This window comes from Chironomus tepperi, unplaced genomic scaffold (assembly GCF_022539635.2).
Source record: "Chironomus tepperi strain 1889 unplaced genomic scaffold, CSIRO-AGI_Ctep_v1 contig_177, whole genome shotgun sequence".
Taxonomy (NCBI): domain Eukaryota; kingdom Metazoa; phylum Arthropoda; class Insecta; order Diptera; family Chironomidae; genus Chironomus; species Chironomus tepperi.
In genome coordinates this window covers 2,420,609-2,433,485 of record NW_027226299.1, presented here as the reverse complement: position 1 = coordinate 2,433,485, position 12,877 = coordinate 2,420,609, and the positions used below count along the sequence as shown (strand labels likewise).

General features: G+C 29.2%; 1 protein-coding gene across 1 annotated transcript; it reads left to right on the top strand.

Moving 5' to 3' along the window:
• The first annotated feature begins 29 nt into the window (after positions 1-29).
• On the top strand, positions 30-1,025 carry LOC139089608 (lipopolysaccharide-induced tumor necrosis factor-alpha factor homolog). The gene is made up of 4 exons (XM_070639191.1): positions 30-183; positions 244-423; positions 484-640; positions 709-1,025. The coding sequence occupies exons 1-4, from the start codon at positions 180-182 to the stop codon at positions 827-829; spliced, it is 462 nt and encodes a 153-aa protein (XP_070495292.1). The 5' UTR covers positions 30-179; the 3' UTR covers positions 830-1,025.
• The last annotated feature ends 11,852 nt before the right edge of the window (positions 1,026-12,877 follow it).

Sequence of the window (12,877 nt, the reverse complement as noted above, 5' to 3'; positions counted from 1 at the left end):
AGCATAAAATGCTTTACTCTTTTGCCAATACATCAGCACTATAAAGATATTGTATTTATTCGAGCAGTTTCTTTGTATTTTGTTATGTGATGTTAAGTAAAAAAAATAAAGCTTTAAACAACAAGTGTTTATTTTAGTTGGTCAAGACTGTGAGTTAGTTAAGTTCGTCAAAATCAAATATGAGTAAGAGAAATCACTTAAGTCTATTTATTTCAATTTATTCATGTTCAACTATAATTCTAGATAACGAAAAGACACCATATCCACCAGCATATGCTGAAGTTTATCCAATCATTTCACAACCAGAACCAACAGCTTATAATGCAATTGGATGGCAACAGCAACCACCGGAACAATCCGAAGGTTTCGACGTGCAACCAACGCAACCAGCACCTCCTGCGTATTCACCAATACAACAACCAGGTACTTAAATTCATTTGAATATTTTTATTAGAAATATTATTGTGGAATTAATCATTTTAGTTGCTACTGCTTCAGTTTTACGAAATCAATCACGGATTGGCTTATATCCCATCAAATTGACACCTTGCCCAAGTTGTTTACGAGAAACTAAAACAACAATTAGCTTTGCTACAACACTTAAAACACATTTATTTGCCCTGATCTTATGTGTAGCTTGGTAAGTGCTTTGTTATATGTTCCCTAATATGTAACTTAATTCAATTTCTCAAATATCGCAATTAATAGCTGCTGGTGTTGTGCTCCATTACCTTACGTAACAAATAATGCAACTAAAACTGCTAATCATTTTTGTGAAAATTGTAAAATGTACATTGGATCATATGATCGTAATCCATGCAAGTGGTAGCTTCACGCAATTCATACCTTTTGACATTGACAATTAACTGTGATTGTGACATTGATGGGACGCAGCTAATTTTGTTTATTTTGTAATATTAACTAAGTGAAACTCATTTTATAATTATGGCGAGGAATGCTTGATGATGATAGTTTTTGTGTGAGAGATACAGTACCTATGAAATAAATTTGGAAAATCTACATAACATTCGTTTTATTGCTAACTTAATGTGCATGTTACGCACAGTAAGTAGACTTTAAAATGAATTCAAACTAGGGGTCGTTCACTCATTAAGTTCGCTTTTTAGGGGGGAGGTGATGTACGATTTTGTAACAGCTTAAATAAGTAATAATTTTGCATATGCATTTTATAACATGAAGGGGAGGGGATGGGGGTTTCAGCTTACTCTGTGGCATGCTCTTAGTTTCCTTATTTCATGATGCTCAGGAATGAGTCCAGTTCAATTTAGAAGATTGGTTTCGAAAATGAGTTAAAAATTTATGAATCATGAAATCATCTTCATGGCAGTTGCGTTATTTTTCAAAAAAATGTACCAGATTTAATTCGTAAAGCTTTATTCTTGAAAGTTTTTGAGCGCTTTTAACAAGCTTTATGTTGTTTCATTTATTTTCTACATCAAAAATGATGTATTGATCCTGAAGAAAACTTTAATCTTCAACACAAAAAAGTCTTTAACCTAGTTTCGCTATTATGAAAATGTTATTTTAACGAAATAAAATAAATGAACTTTTTATAAACAGTTTTTGTTGAAAATTGAAAACAGATGCCAAAAAAATTATTTTAAAGTTACAGTTCAATGTTCTCTAATGTAATTAAAACACCGAATACTCCTACAGAAATATATTTAATAAATTTATTTAAATTTAATCAAACTTTTTTTTATATTTTTCCATTGGAAGTTTGTTTATTGTTGGACATGATTAATGGTTTTTCAACTTTTTGCTTCATTTTTCATCGAGTCATTTTTTTATAAAGAATTTTTTAAGAAGCCCCCCTTGACATACTTCCCCATCCCTTTTAATTAAATCCATATTTATAAACAAATTTGTTATTTCATCCATCAATAGAAAAATTTGGACGAATTGCCCTACAAAAAATGGAAAGCTTTCATTTTGTTTGATTTTCCTTCCTGAGAAGAAATACAATAACTTTTATCCGCAACATTGTATGCTATTGCTGTTGTTGAAAACGATCGATATTTTTATTTTTTTGTGTATTGCGTCGAAATCTAAATGAAAGGAAGAAAGGAGGCAAAAAATGTTCTAACTTACCATTTATTATTACGACATGTGGCTCACAAATACAATCAAAGATTCTTTTTTATGTTTTTCCGAAAAAATTCCTTTGAGTGTATTTGTAAGGAAATTTCTTTTTCCATGAACAAGCAAATATACATGTTAAGGTACATGTTATGAAATATTTATATCGGGAGTGTTTATATATTTATGTGTATACAAATGTTCTACTTTAATATAGGAAATTTTTCCTTGCGTGTGTATTAGTGTGAGAAAATCAATTCTATTGTATATGATGAAATTTTCACAAAAAAATGTAAATGTTACGAATTTCCCCACAATTTATATATATTCTCTTTGGAGATATTTTCTACCCTTATGACATACAAAAATACACAAATATAATGAATTTCGTTAAAATTCGTTATTTTCACTCATATTGTGACTACAAAAATGAAAATGTTTTCATATCAACCCCACTATTTTCTATATCCCCCACTATAGCATATAATTTTTCCTCTATATACTACTACATGTTTATTATTCTCTTCTGTATCATTTCCGTTCAGCGAAGCATAAATGAGAACTGTGCTTTATGTACATTTGACCTAGATTTTTTTCTTCTACCAATTTTCCTCTCTCACTCCTTAGGAACATTAAAAATATTATTCTTCTTTCATTTATATTTTCCTCAACAACGAAAGAAAGCTATAAGGCGCCATTGAAATGAATTTAAGGTGATTAGATAGCATACAGTAATAGAATCACAAAATCTAAATTCCTCATACAATGACAAATTACATTTGGATTTTTATTTTTAATCCTTTCATGAAATTCGTTCGGAATTACCAATCGGTTGATTAAACATTAGTAAAATATTCATGACTTGATTTAACAGCGTTATTTGTTATTGATGTACTTTTCAGGAACTGACTATTAAACTGAATTTTAACTATCGGACATTTAGTACAAAAAAGCTCATAAGCTAAATGAGAAAAGTGAGTTATCAGCCTATGTCAAGGAATATATTAAGAAATATAATACTTCTCTACAGATGTTAAATGTATGCAAAGATATTGAGAACGGAATTATTTATATTCCCCTAAAGCACATAAAAACATCAGAAACTCATCAAACCTTCGAATTGTGCATTAACTGATTTTGATGTCTCAAGATTCTTGTTAACCAACTCACATTTTATTTTCATACATATTTGATATAAAGCAGCCTATTGGTTTTTGCGAGAATGTCGCCACAAATCTTTCTGCCTAAGTATTTATACATTATCATATGAATAGTAGCGTTGTTATTGCAAATCTATTTGCTAATATTTTGCCTAACATTACCCCTGAAATAATAGTTTTGCGATACGATTTACATTAAGGAAAACATGACACGTAATCCATCGATATGGAAAAGGAAGCAATTCTAATCTGCTTGACATTATTTGTTATGGTTTGAATTTTAATTAATCCTCACTCTCAAACTTTCTCGAATGTTTAGCTTTAAAAGTATTTTTTGGGATCATGAAAATTAAGTTGGAACCGACATTCCTGCATATAAATTTCAATAAAAGTCTATTTTATTGGAACTTTTAGTTCCAGTCTCGATGTTGAGAAATCAAATTTAACATAAAAATTCATTTCCAGCTGAAAAAAGTCATAACTTTTCTCAAAGCATAAAGACTTGATGTGAGTGTAATTTTTTATTATGGAAAAAATAGAGACGCAGAGAAAGAGAACAAAGCTGTACAACAAAAGTTTAACCCGTTAATTGACATAAAAGATTGACCTCATTCATTATTTAAGCACACAAACAATGAAATCCATATACACATGGGGCCATATAAATATATTAATGTGTAGAATGAGAAAATCATGTACATTTAAATAAGAAAGGTAAGACAATAGAATTTATCTACAATTTGTCCATTTATGATTTTTTTTCTTATTTCCTCTATAAATATACATTTTTCAATACGTTAAACTACTCGTGATGATGAATGCTCACATCGATATATTAATGAGGTCATTTTAGTTTTATTGATGTTGAAACTAACATGCTGAGGTTCTTAATAGCTTTTCGTTCTAGTTGATATGCACATAAAGTGTAATTAACTTGTAAGAAACTTTACTAAAATTATGTTCGCATTTCACACTTTAAACTTTAAAATTCGTTCTCAATTTGATGGCAATCAAACTTAATATTCCAGATGTTCGTAGCATGAGCTTATGCTCAACAATTTAAATTAATTAAAAATCATCGAAATTTTTTTTTGGAAGAAGATACAATTCGATAATTTCTTTAATTAATTATAATTGAATTAGTTCAGAAAAATAGAATTTAACTCGGTTAGAAAAATATTTCAATGAATTAAATAGAGTTTTATGACTTGACTCATGCATAGAGTTTTTTGGAACATAAAAAAAGACAATGTTAAATACAATTGCGTAATTACGTTTATTTAAAAACGGAATATTGTTTGATGATGACGATGTTATTTTTAGTAAAAACTACGCATTACATCATAGATTTTAAATGTATTTATTTACATCCATAAAGCAATGTAGTTAAAATGCAGCTGAGCTCATATAAAGTTTGTTTTTAATAACAATGAATCATTCTGATTTGTACTTTGTAGGAACAAAATTTGCTGATCTAAAAAAGAATATTAAGCAAACATCTCACCTTACCTATCTACTCACTATGCATGCAAGAAGAAAACCAACAGAGGAAACTAACTTTTTTGTGATAAACCTAATCCGACAAACAAATATATACACACATTAGACCCCGCTTGACTATAGAAACATCAGTATTCAGATTAATATATTTTATATTTATCTACATTTGCATTCATCACATTACACAATCTCCAAACACACCCAAAAAAAGTATTTTAAATTTAAATTTTTTCAATATGCTCGAAAAAGAGAGCTTAACCCATTTTCCAACAAATTTTTCTTCAATATTCAATATTCGATATCATCATCATCATATGGTTTGTCAATTTATTCCTCTTCTGTAGCTCATTATACGAAAGAAATTTTTTATGATTTATGAATATGGAGTGATAGTCAATTTTATTTAGGTATTTTGTCTAAAATTGATTACAATGTAGGTTCATAAATTTTAACAAAAAAAGATGTATCATAAAAATAAACGTATGTAAAGCTCTTGGGGGGTATGCTTTAAACGCTTAATTTGTATTGGAATTGATTAAAAATTTAGAATCTAGTCAAATTTAGTAAGCAACTCTAACTTTGGGCAAGCTCAGCAAGATGAACTGTGCAAGATTCAGTCAATTTAAGTCGAGATAAACAAGATTCAGTTAACTTGGATTGAACTATGCATGATTCAGTCAGCTTGACTCGATCTAAGGCACATTTAGTTATATTGGGTCGAGCTAATCAAGATTCGGACAAAGCAAACTTCAAAAAGTATTTTCATCTTCAAAAATACAGTTTATAAAGGAAAAGAGATCGTAATCATCAAGCTATTCGTGTTGCGATAGCGCGAAAAATAAAGAAGAAATGGGCAGAAACTATTTCAAATACAATTTTTTTTATAATTCAAAATCACGCAAATAGGTCATGTAGTAAAAAAATATGAAAGCATAAAAAAAGAGTCTTTAAGGTTAAATTTACTTAAGTACTTCTTTGAAAGTTTTGTGGCCTAAAACAAATATGATTTTTACGACTCATGTGTGCTTGCTATTGAATACAAAAATAAGCAAGTGTGACAAAGACAAATTCGTTATGATTGTAGCATAAATTCCTATACATATCAATCATAGTACTATGAGGCAATATTAAGGAATTTAAAATCAATATTCATCGTACTTAGGGAAGTTATTCGTTTTAGAATGTAAATATTAATTATTGATATCCGTAAAAGTTTTTCGTGCAGCAAATTTAGTTTTAGTTAAGAATTTTTCTACAATAAGAACTCGTCCTCGATATAACCGTACATGGTCATTTAATTTTTTTTTTGCTCGTACTCTATATACATCGAGGAAAATTCTATGCTGCTTTTGCAGATGTATCTGTATATGTAGAGGCATATTTCAGAGGAAATATTGATCTGCGCAAAGGACTGAAATTTTTCGTGAAAATTTTGTTCATCTCTATGCCATGCCATGCCAAACCTACGTTTTCTTTATGTATGTATATATACATATTTATTTTTATGTTCGGAATATAATAATAAAAACTCGCTTTGCTTACTACGTTTTTTGTTCAAGAATCTGAAACTAAACACGCAAATATATAAATAAAGTATACAACCCAAAAAAGAATAATAAGAGATTCTAATCGACTCCACAGAATCTAGGTCAAACACATTTTACTTTTTCCCTCTTTTTCTCCTTCATTTTTCATTTTATTCTACTGCTTTATGCTTATATTAAGAAAAACGGAATTTTTCTACATCAAATTGTTTTCTTTTTTTCCTTCCAAAAAAACGAAGTTTTATTGAATATTTCATCATGTACAATTTTAAGTTTGCATCTCTTGCCCTAATTTCTACGATTATGCAGGAAATGTTTGAAACTTCAGCATTTTCCAAACATATACAGTTTAACAACTGTTCAAAATTGAGGCTAATTTGAAATTGACCACATAAATTTATATTGACATGACTGGAATCAATTTCTAAACTAAAGCAGATAAATGCATTTTTCATTCACATATCCTTGAATTGATGCTAAATAATGACTAATTCTGAATTCCAAAAAATGTAAAGTAGCTTGCTTCAAATATCATTTCCATCTTCGAATACGCAAAAAGATTGAATTTTAGCTAATAGAAGTAAACAAAATATTTCATTCTATTTTGAAATGGATGCTTGCTGTGTCTTTTGAATAACAAACAAAACATAGTAAGAGCATTTAAATTTTATTATTTTAAATATCACTACTTCTTTTATGAGGAAAAACCACTTGACCGAGAAAAAGGGGTTGATGAGGAATAGCAAGAAGCATATTTTGGCTTCACCCTGCTAAATTAGCATTTTTTAAATAAACTTTATGGTATAGAAATTTTAGATTCTAGCTCATACCAGTTTATACTGCTTTGTTGGCATCATGATTCAGAAATTTTTGTACATCAATGCAGTAATGTATGGGGTAACTATCTGCGCAGTTTTCATATGGATAAAGCCACTCGTATTTACGATCTTTGCAACACTTCCAAAATATGAAAAGACGTAATTTTTGAAGATTTTGTAAACAAGAAATTTAATGCATAAATTAACACCTAGCATTTCCCTTCAAATCAGTGGTGCGCAACCTTTTATTTTTCATGGCACACCCTAGACATGCCTTGTTGGTATGTCTTAGCACAAACTGCACATGGCATTCGTTTCATGACATTCCCAAAGCACTAGTGTGTCGAGGAACACAGGTTGCCCACCACTGGTCAAAATCCCAAGTTTTTAGGGGGAATTAGCCAATAGCATTTAAAGTTTTCTAGCTCATCACCAAGAGTATACAAAAATTTATTTCAAAATTCACATTCAAGTCAAAAAATCATACAAAATGTAGTCTGATTTCAATTTGAATAGAATTATCTCCCCATAATGACTTTGTATGCATCACATTCCGTTTATCTCGCTTTAGAAAAAAGAATGCTGATACGATTGAAGTAGCATAAAGTATGTCTCTAGTTGAGAGATCTCGTAAAAATGATTCTATCTTTAGTCATAACTCTATTTTTGAGATACAAATGAGTTCATCTAAGTTCAAAATTCTTTATGAAATCACATCACATTTTCTAAAAATACTTAAGAAGAAGTGACTAATTTTTCACGATCACACCATAAATGTGTGAATTTTTCCTAGATATTTTCATATGAAAAATAAAGTTACGATTATAATAATAAAGCAGGTTTCTAATTTCATTTCATTCCATCGTACAATAAATTGCATTCTTTCATTGTTGATATGTTTACTGCAATGCGCGCTCTCTTTTGTTTCTTCCTTCCCTTTCTCCTAGTCCCAAAACCCTGTTCTATTTATACTGCACACTCTTTAAACAATTCTCTTTCTCTCAGGAAACATACACAGGCACAATTACTTTGCGTTACTTTCATAGTTTATGTTGATGCTATTGCTCTTCGAATGCATTGAAACATGCATTTCCCCCTCAACAAAAATGAATACATAAAAATAAAAGGCAATATCAACATTAAAAATTTCTCTCAATTTTTTTTTTTTCATTTCTTTCTGTTCTGTTCCTAAACAATAAATTCACGTGTCTCATAGTTCAATGACCTTATCGTTGAGCAACAAAGTTCCATTACATATGAGGCAGAAGATAAAAATTTATAAAAAGAACAGTTTCATGAGTCAAAAATACTTCATTTATTTTTTGATGATATTTTTCCTTCTTCTTAGTCATGCTTAGAAAATGTTTTTCATTACTTGAGACTTAACAAACTGATTGAGCGACTTGTGTGACGAACGACGAAATGAAATGAAGAAAAACTTACTGTAATACGCTAAAACAAAATTGATGAAAACGTCCAGCTTGCCTTTCTAATTTATCTAATTTGCTTTTTTATAGGACAAAAGTTTCATATGAGGCGATTACTCTTCTGATTTCACAGTTTCATCATTTCGAGTGACTAAGATAAAGCTGAATGTATTATTTGAGAGAGATTGATTCATTAATTAAGAAATGTTTGAATTGTGTACAGCTTGAAAGCCATTTCAATACTTTTCAACTCAGAGCTTGTAATCGACTCAACTTTTCCATCCAAAATCCGAGTCGTCTTCGAGTTTTCCTATATTTAGGTCTTGAAATACGAGTTTATATTCAAAAATATGCTCATAATGACTTTATAAAGATTCAAATGATGTTAAATAAGTCCCAAAACAACAATTAAGCAAGAGAAAACTCGAATACGACATGAAACATAAGAGATTGTTAACAATCTTACTTAAAAAAGATGACCCTTTAATGCTATTAGCTGGTGACTTTAAGCGTAATCATGTATTTTGACTTGAAACTTTCTTCGTTTCAAGTTTTTTTTATATATTTTTTAATATTTTATTCGCCTCTCGACTTCTTTTGTTAAATATATATACAACTATGACCTCAATTTTTAGTTTCTTCACCAAACTTCTTTTCAATGTATACAACCAAATGAATATAAAATAATCATTATAGCATAGCAGTACTGGCTTTCTCACGCGCTTATTTGAAAAAAGAAAGAAAAAAAAATACTTTTGTTCGTAAAAAGTAGAACGTTTTACTGCTCAGAAGCGTTTCACTCGTCCAACAGTGCAGTTGTGTTTTTCAAATTTTCTGTGTATTATTTTATTTCTACTCAACAATGTTTTATTTCCTCTCTAAGTTGTTTCTGTTTTATTCATCAGAGCATTTCATCAAGTGTAATCAAACATTAATATGAATATATAGTAAAAAAAAGGCATGAAATTAACCAAAAAAATGTGAATTAATTAATATAAAAATGAACAAATACAGTGTTGAGTGTGATAAATTTGTATCTGTGAGGGAGAAGTACGGATGGAAATAAATAAAAGAAATTGCGCCAAATTTTTCCTTGCGAATCAAGTTTTAAGTCTAAATCCACGAAGATGATGAAACAATAATATAGACAAAAAAAAAGAGTTTGAAGTTTCAAGGCATGGAGAGAGAAAAAAATATTGATTAATCAAATTCTGTGAGGAAGGAGAAAAGTAGGTCAAAAGTAACTTCGAGTGGAGATTCGAACTAAGATCAGCGTTTTGTGAACATCGCGCATGACTACATTTTCCAATGAAACGAGCACAAAGAGTAAGGGTTTTTTGGTTCCAATAATTTTTTTATTATAAACTGTAAAAATGATATTTTTTTAATTCAATTGTTCAACCTAAATTAAGCGTAGTTTCCTAAAAAATTATAATTAACATACAATACAATTACCTTCTTATTCTCTGATTCCTCTTATTCTTCATTTCACTTACATTAATGCATATGTATATGTATAGATGTGTACGTGTGTATTTGTGTACATTAACGATTTTTTTCCTTATTTATATTATGTTTTTTTTTCTTCTTTGTTGTATATAAGCGAAGCGATTGTACTGTGGCTTATATAGATACCACTGCCCCACTTTACTGCAGAAATGACGAAATCATTTTTTTTCTTCTTTTTCTTTATTTCAATTTGGTTTTCAAAATTTATGCTTCAAAATTACGATTTACTAATACATAAGCAACACAAGATATAAGCTCGAAGCGTACACATGTGTTTAGTGTATATATACACACACACATACATATACACTCATTTCCCCTACTTTTTCCAATTATAATATTTTTTTTTATTCAACAATCTTCGTTTATATACCCGAAGTATGCTTCTCTTTATGTTCATATATAAATTGAAAAAATTTCCGTATAATATTTTTCTGTGAAAAAATTCTTTCAGTTTATTCGTCACTCGCAAAGTCATCGCGAAAGTTGTGAATCAGTTTTGTTCTGTAATATTTTTTTTTTTTAAAATAATAAATTATAAGGTTCTTTTTCCTCGCACATAAAGAGATTATATTTAAGTATAGTGAGCTATATATTTTTTTTTGTTCCTTGTTTCATCTGCTTTTCGTGATTTTATTTCAACTAATTTATTAATGACAAAAAAAAGTTTAATAAATTTTTAAAATCGATTTAGTTTGACAAATTTCAATTTCCAGTTATTCCTTATTATTTTTTAAATTTAAAAAATTTTTGTATTGCGTAATAGAAAGAAACTTTTTTTTGGGGTTCATTCCATTCGACCCAATTTTTTCGACGTGAAGTATAATTTTTTTTTTTCTTTTCATACTTCCGCAATATTAGAAACGCCATTTTGTTTTTCTTCTTTTTGTTTCGCTTCTAAATAAAATTTCATTCAATATACTTTATTTTATATTTCCCTCTCTAATGCCATCCATCTCTCTCTATCTATCTCTATCTCCACTCTAAATTCCTTTCTACTCATCATTATCATAGCGAAGAAACAGACAGTATAAAAAAAAACATTTATGAGTACAAAAATATTCATTGCAAAATAAGAAGTTTAGATTACCAGGAAAGTTTTTTTTTTATGGCCACATGTTTTTTTCATATTCAAGACTAAATCGATTTTATGGACCTCGAGAAAGAAAAAGAAAAAAAGAAATATATAAAGGCAGAGAGAAGGAAAAAAAAATTTTTTTTTGAGAATATATCGTCTTCGCGCATAGCAATTTCATCATGTGATTCATCGGGGCAGTGGTTCAAAAAAAAAGAATTATTCTTTCTGCTTTATTCATTACTTTGCAAATTAGATGAGGAACTAGATGCGAGTAAAAATAACAATAATATTGTTATTATTATTGCAAATAGGAAGCAAACAGTTACAACCAACGACCAACCAACAAAATACAAAAAAAAAAAAACGTTGGCTTTGAGCAACTTTTTAGAGAATAAAAATGTGTTAAAGCCTCGCTTTTTTTCGAAAGGAAAAAAAATGTTCATATTATTAGATGATTGCGTAATTGTATTTTTTTGTTGGTCGAACGACGCGCAATATATACACATACAAACGCACTATGAGAAAATGAAAGAATTATACGAGATGTGGAAACTATGAAGTGCTGTTTTATTTTTAGTTATGTGCCGTTATACAGCAGCTATAGTTCATACTGGTGAAATATGATGAAAAAAAAATCATTTCATCATCAAAAAATAATCTTCGTCCGCGATGCCAGCTGAAAGCTTACATTACCATACTATACTTCATATATCGTGGATTTATACAATGTCATTCCAATGAAGGTATACAACATCACACACCAAAAAAAATTAAAAATGGGGGAGACAACAACGCACGATGGATATTATCAAATCAACATGCTCAATACATGAGAGCTATCGCTTGTGGGAGCGAGATTTAGGCTAGACTGTTATCACATGTTGGATGACTTTTTTTGTACTTATCAAAAAAGAGACTTCAACATTATCGATACTGTCCTTCTTTTAAGTCAGTCTTTTTCTCTCTCCTATCAGCGTGGCAGAAGCTACAATTTTATATATCGTGGTAACAACTACACAATGTGTTTAATAAGCCTTAAGCCCATCTAAGTTTCACAAAATGAAAAGGTATTTAAGTAAATTAAACTTAATGTCAAAGATAGTAACTGAAAATGTCAAAAAGACACAAATTAGTAGAAGAAATAATAATAAAAAACCAAAAAAATCTTTTGAAAGTAAAACCAGCGTGACATGAGTATACATATTTATTCGTTAGAGCGCGATATGTCAAGGCCTGAAAACGTTTCTAACGTTTTTCATTTTCTCTACTCTTTTCATCATCATCATCAGCGTGGCCTACTTTTCTGTATATTTTTTAACCAAATTTCAATACATACACACATAGACATACACTAGATGTTAGTTTCACAAGACTTATTTCCATGTTTTTTTCGTTTTTTTGTTATTTTATTTTGCTTGATGAGATTTTTTTTTTTGTTCACAATGAATCAATGAAATGGCGTTGTTAATAAAGATGATGAAACTAACTTCTTTGTGTCAATGTGTTTGTATTATTAGGTATTACATTTTATGATTTACTGTATGGAATTTTGTAACTAGCATTTTATTTGAATAATAATAATAATAAAAAAAAACTTGTTTCTCGTAACTCAATGTTCTTTTTAATTAAATATCCTCTAATGCCTATTTTGCCTTTACTCAGGAGAAATGTAAGTATGGATTTTTTTTGCAGGGTGCGACAAGTTTTCGTGTGTTTTGATACTTTTTTTTTTGTTGCTGTT